This window comes from Lichenostomus cassidix, unplaced genomic scaffold, assembly GCF_008360975.1.
Source record: "Lichenostomus cassidix isolate B80296 unplaced genomic scaffold, HeHo_3.0 HiC_scaffold_37, whole genome shotgun sequence".
Lineage (NCBI taxonomy): Eukaryota > Metazoa > Chordata > Aves > Passeriformes > Meliphagidae > Lichenostomus > Lichenostomus cassidix.
The window spans coordinates 831,320-856,183 of record NW_028147279.1 but is presented as its reverse complement, the minus strand read 5'-3'; the positions used below and the strand labels follow the sequence as shown (position 1 = coordinate 856,183).

The 24,864-nt window shown below is 49.0% G+C and overlaps 1 protein-coding gene across 1 annotated transcript; it reads left to right on the top strand.

The window, feature by feature from the left end:
* Window positions 1-493: 493 nt before the first annotated feature.
* Window positions 494-23,471, top strand: LOC146423537 (uncharacterized). Its single transcript, XM_085044634.1, has 10 exons — window positions 494-532; window positions 820-1,030; window positions 4,058-4,272; window positions 8,803-9,058; window positions 13,090-13,252; window positions 15,305-15,497; window positions 16,388-16,558; window positions 17,471-17,601; window positions 18,392-18,509; window positions 20,406-23,471. The coding sequence occupies exons 1-10, from the start codon at window positions 494-496 to the stop codon at window positions 23,469-23,471; spliced, it is 4,563 nt and encodes a 1,520-aa protein (XP_084900760.1).
* The last annotated feature ends 1,393 nt before the right edge of the window (window positions 23,472-24,864 follow it).

Here is a 24,864-nt window from a genome sequence, read left to right as displayed (position 1 = left end):
CAATTTTTCACCCAAGATCCCCGAAATTCCCAACTTTTAACATCCAAAACCTCCCAAGACCCCAAAAATCACCAAAAAATCACCTTAAAATCCCTTTTTTTTTGGCAAAAATCCCTTTAAAATCCCATTTTTTGGGCAAAAAACGCCTTAAAATCCCAATTTTTTTGCGATTTTCGTCCCAAAAAGTCCCGATTTTTTCCCCAAAAATTCCAAAAAAATTCCCAAAAATTCCCAAAACCCCAAATTTTTCCCCAAAATCTCCCCAAAATCCCCTTAATTCCTAATTCTTCACATCCACAACCTCCCAAGAGCCCAAAAATCACCAAAAAAAAAAAAAAAATCCCCTTAAAATCCCATTTTTTGGGCAAAAAACGCCTTAAAATCTCCATTTTTTCGCGATTTTTCCCCCGAAAACTCCCCAAAAATCCCGATTTTTTCCCCAAAAATTCCCAAAATTCCCAAATTTCCGTCCCCAGGTTCCCCCAGCCTGTAAATGGTGCACCAACTGCCCCGAGGCTCTGGGAGAACAACTGCAGGAACCCCAAAAACTCCCAAAATCCCAATTTTTCACCCCAAAATCCCAAATTTTTGCCCCAAAATCCCAATTTTTCCCCCAAAATCCCCTTAATTCCCAATTCTTCACATCCAGAACCTCCCGAAACGCCCCAAAATCCCCTTAAAATCCCATTTTTGGGGCAAAAAACGCCTTAAAATCTCCATTTTTTCGCTATTTTTTCCCCGATTTTTTTCCCGAAAATCCCGGATTTTTGCCCTAAACTCCCAAATTTTCTCCCAAAATTCCCAAATTTCCGTCCCCAGGGTCCCCCAGCCTGTAAATGGTGCACCAACTGCCCCGAGGGCGCGTGCATCGGCGCCTCGGGGAGCTGCCGGCGGGAGAACGACTGCAGGATCAACCAGAGGGAGATTTTCGCTCCCCAAAATTGCTCTGAGGCTTCCTGCGGGGCTCCCGACTGCCCCAGGTGTGCCCAGGCCGGCAGGTGCATGTGGACCAGGCAGTTCAAGAGGACAGGTGAGAGATTTTGGGGAAATTTTGGGATTTTTGGGATTTTTTAAGGCAATTTAGAGGCTTTTTTGGTGATTTTTTTGGGTGATTTTGGGGGAATTTTGGGGGATTTTGGGGCTCCCGACTGCCCCAGGTGTGCCCAGGCCGGCAGGTGCATGTGGACCAGGCAGTTCAAGAGGACAGGTGAGAGATTTTGGGGAAATTTTGGGATTTTTGGGATTTTTTAAGGCAATTTAGAGGCTTTTTTGGTGATTTTTTTGGGTGATTTTGGGGGAATTTTGGGGGATTTTGGGGCTCCCGACTGCCCCAGGTGTGCCCAGGCCGGCAGGTGCATGTGGACCAGGCAGTTCAAGAGGACAGGTGAGCAGAAATTTGGAAATTTTGGGATTTTTTGGGATTTTTTCGGGATTTTTGGGATTTTTGGGTGATTTTTTGGGTGATTTCAATGTGATTTTGGGGGTTTAGAGGCGATTTTGGGGGATTTTGGGGGGATTTTGGGGGGATTTTGGGGCTCCCAACTGCCCCAGGTGTGCCCAGAGGACAGGTGAGCTTTTCTGGGGAAATTTTGGGATTTTTGGGGAATTTTTGGGATATTTTGGTGATTTTTTGGGATTTTTTGGGAATTTTTTTGGTGATTTTTTGGATGATTTTGGGTGAATTTTGGGGGATTTTGGGGCTCCCGAGTGCCCCAGGTGTGCCCAGGCCGGCAGGTGCATGTGGACCAGGCAGTTCAAGAGGACAGGTGAGAGATTTTGGGGAAATTTTGGGAATTTTGGGGATTTTTTGGGATTTTTTGGGGGAATTTTGGGGGATTTTGGGGATTTTTGGGGGATTTTGGGGCACTGAGAACTCCCAGTCCATATGGAATCAGCAGTTCAAGAGGACAGGTGAGCAATTTTGGGGAAATTTTGGGAATTTTGGGGATTTTTTGGGATTTTTTGGTGATTTTGGGGTGATTTTGTGGGAATTTTGGGGGATTTTTTGGGGAATTTTGGGGAAATTTTGGGATTTTTTGGGGGATTTTGATTTTTTTAATTTTGTGGTGATTTTGTGGTTATTTCGGGGGAATTTTGGGGGATTTTTTCATTCCGGGAAATTTTGGGATTTTTGGGGAATTTGGGGGGATTTTTTTTTGAATTTTGGGGAAATTCCGGGATAATTTGGGGGATTTTGGGGGATTTTTTTTTTTTAATTTTGGGGAAATTTGGGGATAATTTGGGGCAGAGATTGGAGATGCCAGTTTACCTGTGCCCAGGTGAGACCAGAGCTGGTTCAATAGGAACCAGTAAGAACCAGTAATGACCAGTAATGACCAGTAATGACCAGTAAGACCAAACTGGGGAGTTTCCATTAACCCTTTACCTGTCCGATCTCACCTGTGCGACTCACCTGTGGGATTTACCTGCCCAGGTGAGACCAGACCTGGTTCAATAGGAACCAATAGGAACCAGTAAGAACCAGTAATGACCAGTAATGACCAGTAAGGCCAAACTGGGAGTTTCCATAAACCCTTTACCTGTCCGATCTCACCTGTGTGACTCACCTGTGTGATTTACCTGCCCAGGTGAGACCAAACCTGGTTCAATAGGAACCAATAGGAACCAGTAATGACCAAACTGGGGAGGTTCTGTGAGTCTCTCACCTGTCAGATCTCACCTGTGTGACTCACCTGTGGGATTTACCTGCCCAGGTGAGACCAGAGCTCACCTTGAGGGAGATCAGAGATACACTGGGCACCAGTAAGAACCAGTAAGAACCAGTGAGGCCAAACTGGGAGTTTCCATTAACCCTTTACCTGTCCGATCTCACCTGTGCGACTCACCTGTGGGATTTACCTGCCCAGGTGAGACCAGACCTGGTTCAATAGGAACCAATAGGAACCAGTAAGAACCAGTAATGACCAGTAATGACCAGTAAGGCCAAACTGGGAGTTTCCATAAACCCTTTACCTGTCCGATCTCACCTGTGTGACTCACCTGTGGGATTTACCTGCCCAGGTGAGACCAGACCTGGTTCAATAGGAACCAATAGGAACCAATAAGAACCAGTAATGACCAGTAAGACCAAACTGGGGAGTTTCCATTAACCCTTTACCTGTCCGATCTCACCTGTGCGACTCACCTGTGGGATTTACCTGTGCCCAGGTGAGACCAGAGCTCACCTTGAGTGAGATCAGAGATACACTGGGCACCAGTAAGAACCAGTAATGACCAGTAATGACCAGTGAGGCCAAACTGGGGAGGTTCTGTGAGTCTCTCACCTGTCTGATCTCACCTGTGTGACTCACCTGTGCGATTCACCTGTGCCCAGGTGAGACCAGACCTGGTTCAATAGGAACCAGTAAGAACCAGTAATGACCAGTAAGACCAAACTGGGGAGTTTCCATTAACCCTTCACCTGTCAGATCTCACCTGTGCGACTCACCTGTGGGATTTACCTGCCCAGGTGAGACCAGAGCTCACCTTGAGGGAGATCAGAGATACACTGGGCACCAGTAAGAACCAGTAAGAACCAGTGAGGCCAAACTGGGAGTTTCCATTAACCCTTTACCTGTCTGATCTCACCTGTGCAACTCACCTGTGGGATTTACCTGTGCCCAGGTGAGACCAGAGCTCACCTTGAGTGAGATCAGAGATACACTGGGCACCAGTAAGAACCAGTAATGACCAGTGAGGCCAAACTGGGGAGTTTCCATTAACCCTTTACCTGCCTGGTCTCACCTGTGTGACTCACCTGTGGGATTTACCTGCCCAGGTGAGACCAAACCTGGTCCAATAGGAACCAATAGGAACCAATAGGAACCAATAAAAACCAGTAAGACCAAACTGGGAGTTTCCATTAACCCTTTACCTGTCTGATCTCACTCACCTGTGTGGTTTACCTGGCCAGGTGAGACCAGAGCTCACCTTGAGTGAAGTTTGGGCTGCACTGGGAACCAGTAAGAACCAGTAATGACCAAACTGGGGAGTTCTGTGAGTCTCTCACCTGTCCGATCTCACCTGTGTGACTCACCTGTGTGACTCACCTGGCCAGGTGAGACGCGGCGCATCCTGAGCGTTCAGCCCACCTACGACTGGACGTGTTTCAGCCACTCTCTGCTCAACGTGTCCCCAATGCCCGTCGAGTCGTCGCCGCCGCTGCCCTGCCCCACCCCCTGCCACCTGCAGCGCACCTGCCGCACCTGCCTCAGCTCCGCCGGCGCCGACGGCGGCTGGCAGCACTGCCTCTGGAGCGTGGCCTTGAATGAGGTGAGTTTGGGGAAATTTGGGGATTTTTTTGGGGATTTTTGGGGATTTTTTTCGATTTTTTTTCGATTTTTTTCGGATTTTTTTCGATTTTTTTTCGATTTTTTGGAATTTTTTTGGAATTTTTTTCAATTTTTCAATTTTTTCAGGTTTTTTCTGATTTTTAGTTTTTTCTGATTTTTTTCTGATTTTTTTCTGATTTTTCTGATTTTTTTAAATTCTTTTGATTTTTCCGATTTTTTTCGATTTTTTTCGATTTTTTTTTTTCATTTTTTTCGAATTTTTTTCTGATTTTTTTCTGATTTTTCTGATTTTTCCGATTTTTTTAAAATTCTTTTCGGATTTTTCAGATTTTTTTTTCGATTTTTTCAATTTTTTTTTTTGATTTTTTCGATTTTTTTCAATTTTTTTCTGATTTTTCACCAATTTTTTTTCTCAATTGGTTTCAATTTTTTTTAGGATTTTTCAGGCATTTTCCAGGGATTTTTCAGGGATTTTTTAGGGATTTTTTTGGAGATTTTTCAGGGATTTTTCAGGCATTTTTTAGGCATTTTTTAGGGGATTTTTTAGGGATTTTTTAGAGATTTTCCAGGCATTTTCCAGACATTTTCCAGGCATTTTTGGGGTATTTTTTTGGGGGATTTTTGGGGGCTTTGGGGCTGTTTTTGGCAGTCCCCGCTGCCCTGCCCCACCCCCTGCCACCTGCAGCGCACCTGCCGCACCTGCCTCAGCTCCGCCGGCGCCGACGGCGGCTGGCAGCACTGCCTCTGGAGCGTGGCCTTGAATGAGGTGAGTCTGGGGAGTTTTGGGGATTTTTGGGAATTTTTTGGGGATTTTTTAGATTTTTTTTCAGATTTTTTTCGATTTTTTTTGGATTTTTTCGATTTTTTCGATTTTTTTTCAGATTTTTGGATTTTTTGGATTTTCGATTTTCTTCCGATTTTTCGATTTTTTCAGATTTTTTTCGATTTTTTCGAATTTTTTTCGATTTTTAAAATTTTTAAATTTTTCAATTTTTATTGTTTTTGGATTTTTTACTTTTTCGGATTGTTTTTGGATTTTTCCGATTTTCGATTTTTTATTTTAAAATTTTTTCGATTTTTTTTCGATTTTTTTTTATTTTCCTATTTTTTCGATTTTTTCGGATTTTTTCAATTTTTTTAAAAATTTTCAGATTTTTCTGGGGTTTTTTCTGATTTTTCTTCAGGTTTTTTTTCTGATATTTTCACCATTTTTTTCAATTTTTCCTATTTTTTCTCGTTTGGTTTCTATTTTTTTTTAGGATTTTTCAGGCATTTTGTAGGGATTTTTTTAGGGATTTCTTAGGGATATTTCAGACATTTTTCAGGCATTTTTGGGGAATTTTTTTGAGATTTTTACGGGATTTTTTGGGGATTTTTTGGGGATTTTTTTCAGGATTTTTTGGGATTTTTTTCGAATTTTTCAGAATTTCTTGGATTTTTTTCGGATTTTTTTCGATTTTTTTCAGGTTTTCGATTTTTTCGATTTTTTCTTTTATTTTCTTCGGATTTTTTTCGGATTTTTTTTCAATTTTTTTTTCGATTTTTTTTCGACTTTTTTTCCACTTTTTTTCCATTTTTTTCAGATTTTTTTTCGACTTTTTTTTTACTTTTTTCAGCCTTTTTTCCGACTTTTTTCCAATTTTTTTTTTCCAATTTTTTAAAAATTTTTTTTCCCTATTTTTTCTCAATCGGTTTCTATTTCTTTTAGGAATTTTCAGGGATTTTTTTAGGTATTTTTTACGGATTTTCCAGGAATTTTTCAGAGATTTTTTAGGCATTTTTTAAGGGATTTTTTGGGGATATTTTTCAGAGATTTTTTAGGCATTTTTTCGGGATTTTTGGGGTTCTATGATTCCAGGATTTTTTGGGATGACATTTAATGATATTTTTAACATATTTAACAGGTTTTTAACCATTTTTTCTCATTTTTCCCCCATTTTTCAGTGTCTCAGCCCCAGCTTCGCCCCCCTGCGCTGCCTCTGGGGGCATTTTTGGGGTTATTTTCGGGCTTTTTTGGGGTTATTTTAGGGTTTTTTGGGTTCTATGATTCCAGGATTTTTCGGGATGATATTTAATGATATTTTTAGCTTTTCTAACCCCAATTTTTCCCATTTTTTCCCCATTTTTCAGTGCCTCAGCCCCAGCTTCACCCCCCTGCGCTGCCTCTGAGGGCATTTTTGGGGTTATTTTTGCTGATTTTTGGGTGTTTTTTGGGTTTTACAATTCCGGGATTTTTCGGGATGATATTTAATGATATTTTTAACATATTTAACAGGTTTTTTACCATTTTTTCCCCTCTTTTCCCCATTTTTTTCAGTGCCTCAGCCCCAGCTTCGCCCCCCTGCGCTGCCTCTGGGGGCATTTTTGGGGTTATTTTCGGGCTTTTTTGGGGTTATTTTAGGGTTTTTTGGGGTTCTATGATTCCGGGATTTTTTGGGTTGATATTTTATGATATTTTTAACTTATTTAACAGGTTTTTAACCATTTTTTCCCCTTTTTTCCCCATTTTTTTCAGTGCCTCAGCCCCAGTTTCGCCCCCCTGTGCTGCCTCTGGGGGCATTTTTGGGGTTATTTTTGCTGATTTTTGGGGGTTTTTTGGGTTTTACAATTCTGGGATTTTTCGGGTCGTTATTTAATGACATTTTTAGGATCTCTAACCCAATTTTTAACCATTTTCCTCTCTTTTCTCCCCATTTTGCAGTGCCTCAGCCCCAGCTTCGCCCCCCTGCGCTGCCTCTGGGGGCATTTTTGGGGTCATTTTAGGGATTTTTGGGGTTCTATGATTCCAGGATTTTTTGGGTTGATATTTTATGATATTTTTAACATATTTAACAGGTTTTTAACCATTTTTTCCCCTTTTTTCCCCATTTTTTCAGTGCCTCAGCCCCAGCTTCGCCCCCCTGCGCTGCCTCTGGGGGCATTTTTGGGGTTATTTTAGGGATTTTTTGGGTTCTACGATTCTGGCGTTTTTGGGGATTTTTCGGAGTGATATTTTTTACCATTTCTAACCCCATTTTTTCCCATTTTTCTCTGTTTTTTCCCCATTTTTCCAGTGCCTCAGCCCCCCTGCACTGCCTCTGGGGGCATTTTTGGGGTCATTTTCGGGATTTTTGGGTTTCTATGATTCCAGGATTTTTTGGTTGATATTCTATGATAATTTTAGGATCTCTAACCCAATTTTTAACCATTTTCCTCTCTTTTTTCCCCATTTTTCAGTGCCTCAGCCCCAGCTTCGCCCCCCTGCCTGCCTCTGGGGGCATTTTTGGGGTCATTTTAGGGATTTTTTGGGGTTATTTTAGGGTTTTTTGGGTTCTATGATTCCAGGATTTTTCGGGTAGATATTTAATGATATTTTTAATTTATTTAACCAAATTTTCCCCTTTTTCCCCCATTTTTTCAGTGCCTCAGCCCCAGCTTCGCCCCCCTGTGCTGCCTCTGGGGGATTTTTTGGGGTTATTTTAGGTTTTTTTGGGTTTATGATTCCAGGATTTTTCGGGATGATATTTAATGATATTTTTAGTTTTTCTAACCCCAATTTTTCCCATTTTTTCCCCATTTTTTCAGTGCCTCAGCCCCAGCTTCGCCCCCCTGCGCTGCCTCTGGGGGCATTTTGGGGGTCATTTTAGGGATTTTTTGGGGTTATTTTAGGTTTTTTTGGGTTCTATGATTCCGGGATTTTTCGGGATTTTTCGGGATGACATTTAATGATATTTTTAACATATTTAACAGGTTTTTAACCATTTTTTCCCCTTTTTTCCCCATTTTTCAGTGCCTCAGCCCCAGCTTCGCCCCCCTGCGCTGCCTCTGGGGGCATTTTTGGGGTCATTTTAAGGAAATTTTGGATTTTACGATTCCGGGATTTTTCGGGATTTTTTGGGTTGATATTTTAAGATATTTTTACCATTTCTAACCCCATTTTTTCCCATTTTCCTCTCTTTTCTCCCCATTTCTCAGTGCCTCAGCCCCAGTTTCGCCCCCCTGCGCTGCCTCTGGGGGCATTTTTGGGGTCATTTTCTGGATTTTTGGGGTTCTATGATTCCAGGATTTTTTGGGTTGATATTTAATGATATTTAATGATATTTTTAACTTATTTAACCCATTTCTAACCCCATTTTTCCCATTTTCCTCTCTTTTCTCCCCATTTTCTCAGTGCCTCAGCCCCAGCTTTGCCCCCCTGCGCTGCCTCTGGGGGCATTTTTGGGTTTATTTTAGGGCTTTTTTGGGGTTATTTTCGGGTTTTTTGGGTTCTACAATACCGGGATTTTTCGGGATTTTTTGGGTTGATATTTTATGATATTTTTACCATTTCTAACCCCATTTTTTCCCATTTTCCTCTCTTTTCTCCCCATTTTCCAGTGCCTGAGCCCCAGCTTCGCCCCCCTGCGCTGCCTCTGGGGGCATTTTTGGGGTTCTATGATTCCAGGATTTTTTGGGTTGATATTTTATGATCTTTTTACCATTTCTAACCCCATTTTTTCCCATTTTCCTCTCTTTTTTCCCCATTTTGCAGTGCCTCAGCCCCAGCTTCGCCCCCCTGCGCTGCCTCTCCGGTACCTGCGGTCGCCTCCTGCGGGGTGGGGGAGGGGCGGGGGGTGGGGGAGGGGCGCTGGGCGTGGCCCCGCCCCCCCGCTGCCCCTCCCCCCGCTGCTCGGAGGCCTCGCAGTGCTCCGAGTGCCTCCGGTTACCTGGCTGCGGCTGGTGCGGCAGGGCGGGGCTGAACGGCGCCGGCAGGTGTGTGCAGGGCGGGCTGGCCGGAGCCCGGACAGGTGAGAACCACAATTTGGGAAATTTTGGGGGAAATTCTGGAGATTTTGGGAAAAATCGGGGCGAAAATCGGGGAAAAAATGGGAAAAAACGGGGAAAAGATCAGAATTTTTGGGGGATTTTGGGGCCATTTGAAGGGGATTTGGGAGATTTGGGATGGTTGAAAAGGAATTTTGGGGGAAATTTGGGGGATTTGGGGAAATTTGGGGGGAAAAATGGGAAAAAACGGGGAAAAAATGGGATTTTTTGTGGATTTTGGGGGTTAAAGAGGTTACCTGGCTGCGGCAGGTGTGTGCAGGGCGGGCTGGCCGGAGCCCGGACAGGTGAGAACCTGAATTTGGGACATTTTGGGAAATTTTGGGAAAAATCTGGGCGAAAATTGGAGAAAAAATGGGAAAAAAAGGCCAAAAAATGGGATTTTTGGGGGATTTTGGGGGTTAAAGAGGTTACCTGGCTGCGGCAGGTGTGTGCAGGGCGGGCTGGCCGGAGCCCGGACAGGTGAGAACCGAATTTGGGAGATTTTGGGAAAAACCCGGGCGAAAATTGGGGAAAAAATGGGAAAAATCGGCCAAAAAATGGGATTTTTGGGGGATTTTGGGGACATTTTAAGGGGATTTTGAGAGGACTAGGTGAGAACCCAAAATTTGGGACAAATTCTGGAGATTTTGGGAAAAATCGGGGGAAAAAAATAGGAAAAAATGCGAAAAAATGGTGAAAATTGGGATTTTTTTTGGATTTTGGGGCCATTTTAAGGGGATTTTTAGGGGACAAGGTGAGAACCCAAATTTGGGGTGAATTCCGGCGAATTTGGGAAATTTTGGGGGAAATCGGGGAAAAAATCGGGGAAAAATGGAGAAAAAATGGCCAAAAAATGGGATTTTTTGTGGATTTTGGGGGTTAAAGAGGTTACCTGGCTGCGGCAGGTGTGTGCAGGGCGGGCTGGCCGGAGCCCGGACAGGTGAGAACCGAATTTGGGACATTTTGGGAAATTTTGGGAAAAATCCGGGCGAAAATTGGGGAAAAAATGGGAAAAAATGGGGGGAAAATGGGATTTTTTGTGGATTTTGGGGGTTAAAGAGGTTACCTGGCTGCGGCAGGTGTGTGCAGGGCGGGCTGGATGGAGCCCGGACAGGTGAGAACCGAATTTGGGAGATTTTGGGGGAAATTCTGGAGATTTTGGGAAAAATCGGGACGAAAATCGGGGAAAAAATGCGAAAAAATGGGGAAAAAAATGGGATTTTTTGTGGATTTTGGGACCATTTTAAGGGCATTTTAAGGGGACAAGGTGAGAATCCAAAATTTGGGGCGAATTCCGGCGATTTTGGGAAATTTTGGGTGAAATTGTGAAAAAAATCGGGGAAAAAAATGCGAAAAAACAGAAAAAAAATGAGATTTTTTGGGGGATTTTTGGAACCATTTTAGGGGGATTTGAAGGGGATTTGGGAGGTTTAGGGGGAACCCAAAATTTGGGGCAAATTCCAGTGATTTTGGGAAAAATCTGGGCAAAAATGGGGGAAAAAAAGGGGGAAAAATGGGATTTTTTGTGGATTTTGGGGGTTAAAGAGGTTACCTGGCTGCGGCAGGTGTGTGCAGGGCGGGCTGGGCGGAGCCCGGACAGGTGAGAACCAAAATTTGGGGCGAATTCTGGCGATTTTGGGAAAAATCGGGGCGAAAATCGGGGAAAAAATGCAAAAAAATGGGGAAAAATGGGATTTTTTTGGGATTTTGGGGACATTTTAAGGGGATTTTGAGAGGACTAGGTGAGAACCCAAAATTTGGGATAAATTCTGGAGATTTTGGGAAAAATCCGGGGAAAAAAATAGGAAAAAATGCGAAAAAACGGGGAAAAAATGGTGAAAAAATGGGGTTTTTTGGGATTTTCGGACCATTTTAAGGGCATTTTAAGGGGATTAAGGGGACCAGGTGAGAACCCAAAATTTGGGGTAAATTCCAGTGATTTTGGGAAAAATCCAGGCGAAAATCGGGGAAAAAATGGGAAAAAACGGTGAAAAAATGGGATTTTTTGTGGATTTTGGGGCCATTTTCAGGGGATTTTCAGGGGATTTGGGTGGTTTAGGGGGAATTTTGGGAGATTTTGGGAAAAAAATGAGAAAAAATTGGGAAAAAATCAGCGAATTTTGGGGTCATTTCGAGGGGATTGGGGGGAATTTGGGTCATTTTTTGGGGATAATTTTGCAGTTTTAGTGAATTTCGGGATGATTTCTTTTAAATTTTGGGATAATTTGGGGGATTTTCGGATAATTTGGGGAATTTTGGGATAATTTTTTGGGAATTTTGGGATAATTTGGGGTTTCCTGGGGCTGTTTTGGGTCATTTTTTGTGGTATTTTTATGATATTTTTGTGGGATTTTTGTGATTTTTGTCATTTTTGTGAATTTTGGGATAATTTTTCGGGAATTTCGGGATAATTTGGGATAATTTCCATCTCACCTGTCACCAGGTGTGACCCAGGTGGTTCTGGACCTTCCTGGGGTCATTTTTGGGTCATTTTTTGTGGGATTTTTATGGGATTTTTATGATATTTTTATGGGATTTTTGTCATTTTTGTTAATTTTGGGATTTTAATTTTGGGATAATTTGGGGGATTTTGGGATAATTTTTGGGAATTTCAGGATAATTTGGGGTTACCTGTCGCCCAGGTGTGACCCAGGTGGTTCTGGACCTTCCTGGGGTCATTTTTGGGTCATTTTTTCTGGGATCTTTATGGGATTTTTATGGGATTTTTATGGGATTTTTATGGGATTTTTGTCATTTTTGTCAATTTTGGGCTAATTTTTTGGGAATTTCGGGATAATTTTTTGGGAATTTCAGGATAATTTGGGGTTACCTGTCGACAGGTGTGGCCCAGGTGTGACCCAGGTGGTTCTGGGACTTTCTGGGGTCGTTTTTGCGTCATGTTTTGTGGGATTTTTGTCATTTTTGTGATTTTTGGGCTAATTTTTTGGGAATTTTGGGATAATTTTTTGGGAATTTCGGGATAATTTTTCGGGAATTTTGGGCTAATTTGGGGTTACCTGTCACCCAGGTGTGACCCAGGTGGTTCTGGACCTTCCTGGAGTCATTTTTGGGTCATTTTTTGTGGGATTTTTATGGGATTTTTGGGATTTTTGTGAATTTTGGGCTGATTTTTCAGGAATTTTGGGATAATTTGGGGTTACCTGTCGCCCAGGTGTGACCCAGGTGGTTCTGGACCTTCCTGGGGTCATTTTTGGGTCATTTTTTGTGGGATTTGTATGGGATTTTTATGGGATTTTTATGGGATTTTTGTGAATTTTGGGCTAATTTTTCGGGAATTTCGGGATAATTTTTTGGGAATTTCAGGATAATTTGGGGTTACCTGTCGCCCAGGTGTGACCCAGGGTGGTTCTGAACCTTCCTGGGGTCATTTTTGGGTCATTTTTTGTGGGATTTTTCTGGGATTTTTGGGATTTTTGTGAATTTTGGGCTGATTTTTCAGGAATTTTGGGATAATTTGGGGTTACCTGTCACCAGGTGTGACCCAGGTGTGACCCAGGTGGTTCTGGGACTTTCTGGGGTCGTTTTTGGGTCATTTTTTGTGGGATTTTTATGGGATTTTAGTGGGATTTTTATGGGATTTTTGTCATTTTTGTCAATTTTTGGGCTAATTTTTTGGGAATTTTGGGATAATTTTTCGGGAATTTTGGGCTAATTCGGGGTTACCTGTCGACAGGTGTGACCCAGGGGGTTCTGAACCTTCCTGGGGTCATTTTTGGGTCATTTTTTGTGGGATTTTTATGGGATTTTTGTCAATTTTGGGCTAATTTTTTGGGAATTTTGGGCTAATTTTTCGGGAATTTTGGGCTAATTTGGGGTTACCTGTCGACAGGTGTGGCCCAGGTGTGACCCAGGTGGTTCTGGGACTTTCTGGGGTCATTTTTGGGTCATTTTTTGTGGGATTTTTATCATTTTTGTGATTTTTGGGCTAATTTTTCAGGAATTTCGGGATAATTTTTCGGGAATTTTGGGCTAATTCGGGGTTACCTGTGGCCAGGTGTGAGCCAAGGCTGCGGCGCCGGCAGCACCTGGGCCTTCCTGAGCTGTCCCCCCGAGGATGAGTGTGAGAACGGCCACCACACCTGTGGGCCCAGCCAGGTGTGCCGAGACTTACCTGAGGGCTTCACCTGCAACTGCCGGGCGGGATTTACACCTGACAGGTGAGAGACGCACCTGGGGGGGGGAGAGACACACCTGGATGGGGGGGAGACACACCTGAGAGGTGAGAGATACACCTGGATGGGTGAGAAATGCACCTGGGGGGGGAGAAATACACCTGTGTGGGGGGGAAATATACCTGGACAGGTGAGAAATACACCTGGATGGGTGAGGAATACACCTGGATGGGTGAGGAATACACCTGGACAGGTGAGAAATACACCAGGGTGGGGGAGAAATACACCTGAGAGGTGAGAAACACACCTGGATGGCGAGAAGTACACCTCGACAGGTGAGAAATATACCTGAGAGGTGAGAGACACACCTGGACAGGTGAGAAATACACCTGAGAGGTGAGAGACACACCTGGGTGGGTGAGGAATACACCTGGACAGGTGAGAAATACACCTGAGTGGGTGAGGAATACACCTGGATGGGTGGGAAGTACACCTGGGCAGGGAGAGACACACCTGGGGGGTGAGAGACACACCTGGAGAGGTGAGAGACACACCTGGCGGGGGGAGAAATACACCTGGGTGGGTGGGAGACACACCTGGATGGGGGAGAGACACACCTGGGGGGGGGGGGAGAGAAATACACCTGGACAGGTGAGAAATACACCTGGGTGGGGGAGAAATACACCTGAGAGGTGAGAAACACACCTGGATGGTGAGAAGTACACCTGCACAGGTGAGAAATACACCTGAGAGGTGAGAGACACACCTGGGTGGGTGAGGAATACACCTGGACAGGTGAGAAATACACCTGCGTGGGTGAGGAATACACCTGGATGGGTGGGAAGTACACCTGGGCGGGGAGAGACATACCTGGGGGGTGAGAGACACACCGGGGGGGGGAGAAATACACCTGGGTGGGTGGGAAATATACCTGGACAGGTGAGAAATACACCTGAGTGGGGGAGAAATACACCTGAGAGGTGAGAAGTACACCTGCACAGGTGAGAAATATACCTGAGAGGTGAGAGACACACCTGGGTGGGTGAGGAATACACCTGGATGGGTGGGAAGTACACCTGGGCAGGGAGAGACACACCTGGGGGGTGAGAGACACACCTGGGGGGTGAGAAACACACCTGGATGGGGGAGAGACACACCTGGGGGGCTGGATTTACACCTGACAGGTGAGAGACACACCTTGGGGGGGGAGAGATACACCTGGATGGGTGGGAAATACACCTGGGTGGGGGGGAGACACACCTGGGCGGGTGGGAAATACACCTGAGAGGTGAGGAATACACCTGGACAGGTGAGAAACACACCTGGGGGGGGGAAATACACCTGGGGGGCAAGAGACACACCTGGATGGGTGGGAAATATACCTGGGCAGGTGAGAAACACACCTGGGCAGGGCAGGGTTCACACCTGGACAGGTGAGAGACAGACACAGGTGTGCCCCAGGTGTGTCTGAGCTAGCTCAGGTGTGCCTCAGGTGTATCCCAGGTCACTCAGGTGTATCTCAGGTGTATCTCAGGTGTATCCCAGGTCACTTAGGTGTATCCCAGGTGTGTCTAAGCTATCTCAGGTGCTCCCCAGGTAAGCCAGGTTCATCCCAGGTATATCCCAGGTGTCTCAGGTGTATCCCAGGTGTATCTCAGGTCACTCAGGTTCATCCCAGGTGTATCCCAGGTACCCCAGGTGTATCCCAGGTCACTCAGGTGTATCCCAGGTAACCCAGATTTATCTCAGGTGTATCCCAGGTCACTCAGGTGTATCCCAGGTGTATCCCAGGTGTATCCTAGCTATCCCCAGGTGTATCCCAGGTGTATCGCAGCTCACTCAGGTGTACCCCAGGTGTCTCCCAGGTGCCCCCCAGCTCACCCAGGTGTGTCTCCCAGCTGCACAGGTGTATCCCAGGTCACTCAGGTGTATCCCAGGTAACCCAGATTTATCTCAGGTGTATCGCAGCTCACTCAGGTGTACCCCAGGTGTCTCCCAGGTGCCCCCCAGCTCACCCAGGTGTGTCTCCCAGCCGCACAGGTGTACCCCAGGTGTCTCCCAGGTGCCCCCCAGCTCACCCAGGTGTGTCTCCCCCAGCCGCACAGGTGAGTGCCGCCCGGTGTGCCGGCAGGGCTGCGCCAACGGCACCTGCCTGGAGCCCGACAGGTGCGAGTGCCACTTCGGCTTCGTGGGCAGCGACTGCGGCGTGGCGTGCAGGTGTAACGGGCACAGCGACTGCGCCGGGCCGGCGGCGCCCGACACCTGCCTCAGGTGTATGAACAACACCCAGGTGAGTCCAGGTGAGCTCAGGTGAGCTCAGAGGGGTGGGAGAGACATTTTGGGGGTTTGGGACACCTGGCTGAGGTGGTTTAGGAGCATCCAGGTGAGCTCAGGTGAGCTCAGGTGTGCTCAGGTGTGCTCAGGTGAGCTCAGGTGTGAGGTTAGATGAGTGGGACAGGTGTGGGGGAGACATTTTGGGGTTTGGGACACCTGGCTGAGGTGGTTTAGGAGCATCCAGGTGAGTTCGGGTGTTTGAATAACACCCAGCTGTGCTCAGGTGAGTTCAGGTGTGCTCAGGTGAGCTCACCTGGCCAACAGGTGGGGTGTAGGTAGGGTGGGAGGGGCGTTTTTGGGCTTGGGAGATCTTTGCGAACTCACCTGTAACTCACCTGTGCTCACCTGTAACTCACCTGTCCTCACCTGTCCTCACCTGTCCTCACCTTTAACTCACCTGTGCTCACCTGTGCTCATCTGTAATTAACTTTTTCTCACCTGTACTCACCTGTAACTCACCTGTTCTCACCTGTTCTTACCTGTAACTCACATTTCCTCACCTGTCCTCACCTGTTCTCACCTCTAACCCATATTTTCTCACATCTTCTCACCTGTAACTCACCTGTCCTCACCTATTCTCACCTGTAACTCATATTTTCACTTTATCTTTCATTTTCTCACCTGTTCTTACCTGTAACTCACTTATCACTCACCTGTCCTCACCTGTCCTCACCTGTAACTCACCTGTAACTCACCTGTGCTCACCTGTAACTCACCTGTCCTCACCTGTGCTCACCTATTCTCACCTGTTCTCACCTGTAACTCACCTGTTCTCACCTGTGCTCACCTGTAACTCACCTGTAACTCACCTGTAACTCACCTGTGCTCACCTGTTCCCACCTGCAGGGCCCGCAGTGCCAGCGCTGCCGCCCGCTGTTCGTCGGCTCCGCCCTCGGGGGAGGCACCTGCCTCACCTGCAGCTCCTTCTGCCGCCACCGCGCCCAGGTGTGCCTGAGCCGCGCCCAGCTGGAGCTGCACCGGGGGGATCCCGGCAGGTACCCCCTGGAGCCTCACCTGGTCAGTACCTGGGGGGGGAAACACACCTGGGATACACCTGGGGATACCTGGGGGGGAAGGAAATACACCTGGGGATACCTGGGACACACCTGGGATACACCTGGTCAGTACCTGAGGGGGGAAACACACCTGGGATACAGCTGGATACACCTGGGATACACCTGGGGATACCTGGGATACACCTGGTGGGGGGAAACACACCTGGGATACACCTGGGGATACCTGGGGATACCTGGGACACACCTGGGGGGAAGGAAATACACCTGGGGATCCTGGCAGGTACCCCCTGGAGCCTCACCTGGTCAGTACCTGGTGGGGAAACACACCTGGGATACACCTGGGGATACCTGGGGGGGAAGGAAATACACCTGGGGACACACCTGGTCAGTACCTGGGGGGGAAAATACACCTGGGGATACCTGGGATACACCTGGATACACCTGGGATACATGTGGGAATACCTGGGATACACCTGGGGACACACCTGGGGGGTGGGAATACACCTGGGGATCCCGGCAGGTACCCCCTGGAGCCTCACCTGGTCAGTACCTGAGGGGGAAAACACACCTGGGCGGATTGGGGATACACCTGGGGATACCTGGGATACACCTGGGGACACACCTGGGGGGAGGAATACACCTGGAGCCACACCTGGTCAGTACCTGGGGGGGAAAACACACCTGGGGATACCTGGGATACACCTGGGGATACCTGGGCACACCTGGGCACACCTGAGTGGGTCCATCTCACCTGTCGCACTTCACCTGTGACTCTCACCCGTCCGAGATCCACACCTGGGGCACACCTGGGCACTCACCTGTGTATCTCACCTGTGTATCTCACCTGTGTGTGTCACCTGTCCAGCTCTACACCTGAGCACTCACCTGTCTCACCTGTCTCTCACCTGTCCAGATCCACACCTGGGTGTCGGAAGGTCCCAGCGAGGCTCAGGCTGTGTGTGTGAACTGCCAGAACAACAGCATGGGGGACAGGTGTGACACCTGCCGGCCCGGCTACTTCCTGTTGGACGGAACCTGCACCAGGTGAGACACCTGGGACACACCTGGGCGGGGCTGGGCACACCTGAGATACACCTGGGAGGGCTGGGGAGGGACAGGTGTGACACCTGCCGGCCAGGGTACTTCCTGTTGGACGGAACCTGCACCAGGTGAGACACCTGGGACACACCTGGGCACACGTGGGACACACCTGAGATATACCTGGGACACACCTGGGCGGGGCTGGGCACACCTGAGATACACCTGGACACACCTGAGATACACCTGGACACACCTGGGACACATCTGGACATGCCTGGGCACACCTGGGACACACCTGGGCACACCTGAGATACACCTGGGCACACCTGGGCGGGGCTGGGGAGGGACAGGTGTGACACCTGCCGGCCCGGGTACTTCCTGTTGGACGGAACCTGCACCAGGTGAGACACCTGGGACACACCTGGGCACACCTGAGATACAGCTGGGCACACCTGGAACACATGCCTGAGCACACCTGGGCACACCTGGGACACGCCTGGGCACACCTGAGATATACCTGGGACACACCTGGGCACACCTGGGACACACCTGAGATACACCTGGGCACACCTGAGACACACCTGGGCACACCTAGGCACACCTGAGATACACCTGGGCACACCTGGGGATAGAAAACCAGCAGAAAAATGGGAAATAAATGGGAAAAAAACATGAAAATCGAGTAAAACAATGGAAAAAAAAAAGGGGAAATTTGGGAAAATTTGGGGAAAATTTGGGGAAGTTTGGGGAAATGGGATTTACCTGTCTGAGGTGGGATTTACCTGTCGGCCAGGTGTCAGTGCAACGGCCACGCCGACACCTGCAACGAGCTGGACGGCACCGGCTGCCCCTGCCAGAACAACACCGAGAGCGGCGCCTGCCCTGAGCGCCGCGACTGCTATCGGCACCAGGTGAGGCACCTGGGCGCACCTGGGCAAAGGGAAAATAGAGAAAATTGGGAAAAAACGGGAAAAATTGGGGAGAAATTGGGAAAAACTGAAAATCTGGGAGGAAAAATGAGGGAAAATGAGGAATTTGGGCACACCTGGGCACACCTGGGCATACCTGGGCACACCTGGGCACACCTGGGCAGCGGGAAATGGGGAAAAAATGGGAGAAATTGGGAAAAACTGTGAAAATTTGGGGGAAAATGAGGGAAAATGGGAAATTTGGGCACACCTGGGCACACCTGGGCACAGCTGGGCACACCTGGGCACACCTGGGAAATGGGGGAAAAATTGGGTAAATTTGGGGGGAAAATGGGAAATTTGGGCACACCTGGGCTCACCTGGGCACACCTGGGCAGCAGGAAATGGGGAAAAAATGGGAAAAATCGGGGAGAAATTGGGAAAACCTGTGAAAATTTGGGGGGAAAATGAGGGAAAATGAGGAATTTGGGCACACCTGGGCACACCTGGGCAATGGGAAATGGGGAAAGGTGGGAAAAATTGGGGAGAAATTGGGAAAAACTCTGAAAATTTGGGGGAAAAATGAGGGAAAATTTTTTAATTCCTCCAAAATGAGGAATTTGGGCACACCTGGGCACACTTGGGCACACCTGGGCACACCTGGCAGTGGGAAAATAGAGAAAATTGGGAAAAAACGGGAAAAATTGGGGAGAAATGGGGAGAAATTGGGAAAAACTGTGAAAATCTGGGGGGAAAAATGAGGGAAAATGAGTAATTTGGGCGCACCTGGGCACACCTGGGCACACCTGGGCACACCTGGGCAGCGGGAAAATAGAGAAAAGTGGGAAAAATTGGGGAGGAAGTGTCCTCAAGTGCCACAACCTTCTCCAGGGTCACCGGGTGACCACATAGGGATGGAAACCACCTTGTTCCTTGAGGTTCCTCAAGGTTTTGGTGCCACCAGGATGCTCTGATCTCACCCCAAATGACCTCCGTGGGGACATTTTGGTGTCCCCAAGTGTCCCCAATGCCAGGCCTGGTTCTGGAAGCTTCTCCAGGGTTTCTTGGTGGCCAAATAGGGATGGAAACCACCTTGTTCCTCAAGGTTCCTCGAGGTTTTGGTGCCACCAGGATGCTCCAATCTCACCCCCAGTGACCTCACTGACCCTGACAGTGACATTTTTGATGTCCCCAAGTGTCCTCAAGTGTCACAACCTTCTCCAGGGTCTCCTGATGGCCACGTAGGGATGGAAACCACCTGGTGCCTTGATGTTCCTGAAGGTTCCTTGAGGTCCCTCGAGGTTCTGGTGCCACCAGGATGCTCTGATCTCACCCCCAGTGACCTCCATGGGGTCATTTTGGTGTCCCCAAGTGTGCCCAGTGCCAGGCCTGGTTCCAGAACCTTCTCCAGGGTTTCTTGGTGGCCACGTGGGGATGGAAACCACCTTGTTCCTCAGGGTTCCTGGAGGTTCCTCGAGGTTCCTCAAGGTTCCTCAAGTTTTCCTCAAGGTTCCTTGAGATTCCTGAAGGTTCCTCAAGGTTCCTCGAGGTTCCTTGAGGTTCCTCAAGTTTTCCTCAAGGTTTCCTCAAGGTTCCTTGAGATTCCTCGAGGTTCCTTGAGGTTCCCTCAAGGTTCCTCAAGGTTCCTCAAGGTTCCCTCAAGGTCCCTCAAGGTTCCTCAAGGTTCCCTCAAGGTTCCTCAAGGTTCCTCAAGGTTCCCTCAAGGTCCCTCAAGGTTCCTCAAGGTTCCCTCAAGGTTCCTCTAGTTTTCCTCAAGTTTTCCTCAAGGTTCCTCAAAGTTCCTCAAGGTTCTGGTGCCACCAGGGTGCTCTGAGCTCACCCCCAATGACCCCAGTGACCTCGCCGACCCTAACAACACCCCTCCCGCTGTCCCCGCAGTGCTCCAAGTGCCGCGACTCCTTCCAGGGCCACCCGGTGGGCGGCCAGCAGTGCTACCGGCTGCTGGCGGTGGAGCAGGAGTACTGCCTGGACCCGTCCTCCCAGTCCCACTGCTTCCCGCCGCCCCAGCGCCGCCCGCTGCCGCCCGGCCGCTCCGTCCCCTTCGCCGTCCAGCCCAAGTTCACCAACGTGGACATCCGCGTGACGCTGGACGTCACCTTCGGCGCCGTGGACCTCTTCGTGGCCACCGCCTACGACACCTTCGCCGTGGACGTGGAGCCGGGCAGCGGGCGGCACCGGGTGCGGCTGCAGGCGCCCGGCGGGGCCGCGGGGACGGCGGGTGGGACGTTCGGGACTGGGGGGACTGGTGGGACCAGTTCTGGGACATTTGGAACTGGTTCTGGGACCTTCATGACTGGTGGGACTGGTGGTGGGACCTTCATGACTAGTGGGACTGGTGGAACTGGTTCTGGGACCTTCATGACTGGTGGCACTGGTGGTGGCACTTTTGGGACTGGTGGGACAGGTGGTGGGACCTTCATGACTGGTGGTGGCACCTCTGGGACTTTTGGGACTGGTGGAACTGGTTCTGGGACCTTTGGGACTGGTTCTGGGACCTTCATGACTGGTGGCACTGGTGGGACTGGTTATGGGACACTTGGGACTGGTGGAACTGGTTCTGGGACCTTCATGACTGGTGGCACTGGTGGTGGCACCTTTGGGACTGGTGGGACTGGTTCTGGGACCTTTGGGACTGGTGGCACCGCTGGTGGCACCTTCAGGACCGTGGCAAGCGGAGGTGACACCTTTGGGACCAGCGGTGGGACCTTCATGGCCGGTGGGACCAGTTCCGGGATTTTTGGGACTGGTGGCACTGGTGGCACCGCTGGTGGCACTGCTGGTGGCACCTTCAGGACTTCAGGAGGTGGAGGTGACACCTTTGGGACCAACGATGGCACCTTTGGGACCTTTGGGACTGGTGGCCCTGGTGGCCTTGGTGGTCCCGGTGTCATCGACCCCACTGGGGCTACTGGTCAGACTGGTTTTACTGGTGACCCCAGACTCGCCGGCTACCCAGGACTCAACCCCGTTGGCCAAACCGGTTTCAGTGGCCAAACTGGTTTTACTGGTGGTCACGGTGACCCCAGACTTTCTGGACATCCTGGTGGCCCCAGAGGCGATTTCAGTGGCCAAACTGGTTTCACTGGTCACCCCAGACTCTATGGAGATCTTGGTAGTCCCAGAGGTGATTTCAGTGGCCAAACTGGTTTTACTGGTCATACTGGTCATCCTGGTGACCCCAGACTTTCTGGACATCCTGGTAGCCCCAGAGGGGATTTCAGTGGCCAAACCGGTTTCACTGGTCACACTGGTGACCCCAAACTCTATAGAGATCCTGGTAGCCCACACCCTGTCCCAGCTAGCCAAACTGGTTTTACTGGTTTCACTGGTGACCCCAAACTCTACGGAGATCCTGGTAGCCCACACCCTGTCCCAGCTAGCCAAACTGGTTTTACTGGTTTCACCGGTGACCCCAAACTCTACGGAGATCCTGGTAGCCCACACCCCATCCCAGCTAGCCAAACCGGCTTCACCGGTCACCCTGCCGACCCCAACCTCCCCGAACCCCCAGCTAGCCCAGCCCCTCTCCCCACTAGCCCACCCACACCGGGTCCCCCCTCCCTTCGAGAAGAGCACGCCCAAGGCCTGGTCACCTACCTGACCATCTCGGAGCCGGTGGCCGCGCTGGTGGTCCGAGGGGTCAAGGACCGGCTGGTGCTGACCTACCCGCACTCCGGCCACCCGCTGAAGTCCACGCGGTTCTACCTGCTGGTCCTTGGTGGCCCAGAACCTTCTCAGGGTCTGCTGTTCTTCAGGCAGGACCAAGCCCACATCGACCTTTTCGTGTTTTTTTCCGTCTTTTTTTCCTGTTTTTTCCTCTTTTTGGCGGTTTGCGTCCTGCTCTGGAAGGCCAAGCAGGCGCTGGACGCTCGCCACGAGCGCCGGCGGCACCGCCAGGAGATGTCCAAGATGGCCGCCCGGCCTTTCGCCAGGGTCACCGTGTGTTTTCAGCACTGGCCGCCGCTCGGCTACCAAAGCTGGGCGGCGGGCTACCAGGATTTCCAGCTGGGGCAGAGGAGTTTGGGGGTTGGCTACCAGAATGTGGGGGTGGGCAACCAAAGTAGAGGGTTGGGCTACCAGGATTTGGGGGTTGGCAACCAAACTAGGGGGTTGGGCTACCAGGATTTGGGGTCAGGAAACCAAAATAAGGCGTTGGGCTACCAGGATTTGGGGGTTGGCAACCAAAATAGGGGGTTGGGCTACCAGGATTTGGGGTCGGGCAACCAAAATAAGCACTCGGGCTACCAAGATTCGGGGCTCGGCCACCCAAATTTGGGGTCGGGGGAGAGGGGTTTGGGGTCTGGCAAGCAAAATAAGCACTCGGGCTACCAAGATTCGGGGTCGGGCAAGCAAAATCCGAGGCTTGGCCACCAAGATGCGGGGTCGGGCCACCAAAATCGCCAGGCGGGCCACCAAAACCCCGAGCCGGGAGGTCCAACTCCTCCCCCGGGTGGCCAAAATTCGCACTCGGGTAGCCAAAATTCCCATCCGGGTAGCCAAAATTCCCCCCCGGAAGCTCCGGAAGCCCAAAATCTTTGCCAGGACTCCCAAAATTCCCGTTCGGCTCCCCAAAATTCCACTTTTTCCCCCCAAAATCCTCATTTCGCCCCCCAAATTTCCCCCCGCGACCCCCAAAATCCCACTTTTTCCTCCCAAAATCCCAATTTCCCCCCCCAAAATCCCACTTTTCCCCCAAAATTCCACTTTTTCCTCCCAAAACTCAACTTTTTCCCAATCCCAATTTTCCTCCTCAAAACTCAACTTTTTCCCCGCAAAACTCCACCTTTTCCCCCCAAAATCCCCCTTTCCCCCCCCAAAACCCGCCGCGCGCCCCCAAGCTCGCCCTCTTCCCCCCCAAGCTCGCCCCCAAATTGGGTCTGGGGGCTTCTCCGGTCACCCTGGAGCCCACGGAGGACGGCGTGGCCGCGGTCGCCACCCTGCTGATCCAGTTGCCCGGAGCTCCCGGCGGCCCGCCGCGGGCGGCGCTGGGCTCGGCGCTCGTCACCCTCCGGCTGCAGGAATTTGGGGCGGGGGGCGCCGCGGGGGGAGGGGCGGCGGGCCGCAAAGGGGGGGGAGGGGCGGCGCTGGAGCTGACGTCAATGGGGTTGTAGAAAATTTGGGAATTTTGGGATTTTTTCCCGATTTTTGGGATTTTTTTCCTGATTTTTGGCGATTTTTTCCGATTTTTCCTGGATTTTTTTCGAATTTTTTCAAATTTTTTTTTTCAAATTTTTTCCTGGTTTTTTTTTTTTTTCTTTTTTTCCCAATTTTTCCCGATTTTTTTTCGATTTTTTCCCTATTTTTTCTGATTTTTCCTGAATTTTTTCCGATTTTTTTTCGATTTTTTCCTGGATTTTTTGGGGATTTTTTCCTTAATTTTCCCCGATTTTTAAATGATTTCTTGCGATTTTTTCCGATATTTTCCTGGATTTTTTCCCGATTTTTTCAGATTTTGTTCCGATTTTTCCCGGATTTTTTCCCTAATTTTTCCCTATTTTTTTTCCTTATTTTTCCCCCGATTTTTACTGATTTTTTGGGGATTTTTTTCTCGGCAGGTTTTTCTCTCGGGATCCCCAAATTGGGGTTCTGCTCTCCTCACCCTCCGGCTGCAGCAATTTGGGGCGGGGGGCGCCGCGGGGGGAGGGGCGGCGGGCCGAAAAGGGGGGGGAGGGGCGGCGCTGGAGCTGACCTCCATGGGGTTGTAGAAAATTTGGGAATTTTCCCGATTTTTGGGATTTTTTCCCGATTTTTTCCTGATTTTTTGCGATTTTTCCCCGATTTTTTGCGATTTTTTCTTGGGTTTTTTCCGATTTTTTCCTGGATTTTTTGCGAATTTTTCCCGATTTTTTCCGATTTTTTTCCGATTTTTTTCCGATTTTTTTTCCATTTTTTCCGATTTTTTTTCCATTTTTTTCCGATTTTTTCCGATTTTTTCCGATTTTTTTTCCGATTTTTTCCCGATTTTTCCCCGATTTTTTGCGATTTTTTTCCCATTTTTTTCCCATTTTTTCCCATTTTTCCTGGATTTTTTGCGATGTTTTCCTAAGTTTTTTTCGATTTTTTAGTGATTTTTGGCGATTTTTTCCTGGATTTTACGGGATTTTTTTTCCCTAATTTTTTCCTTATTTTTTTCCCGATTTTTACTGATTTTTTTGGGATTTTTTTCTCGGCAGATTTTTCTCTCGGGATCCCCAAATTGGGGTTCTGCTCTCCTCACCCTCCGGCTGCAGCAATTTGGGGCGGGGGGCGCCGCGGGGGGAGGGGCGGCGGGCCGCAAAGGGGGGGGAGGGGCGGCGCTGGAGCTGACGTCAATGGGGTTGTAGAAAATTTGGGAATT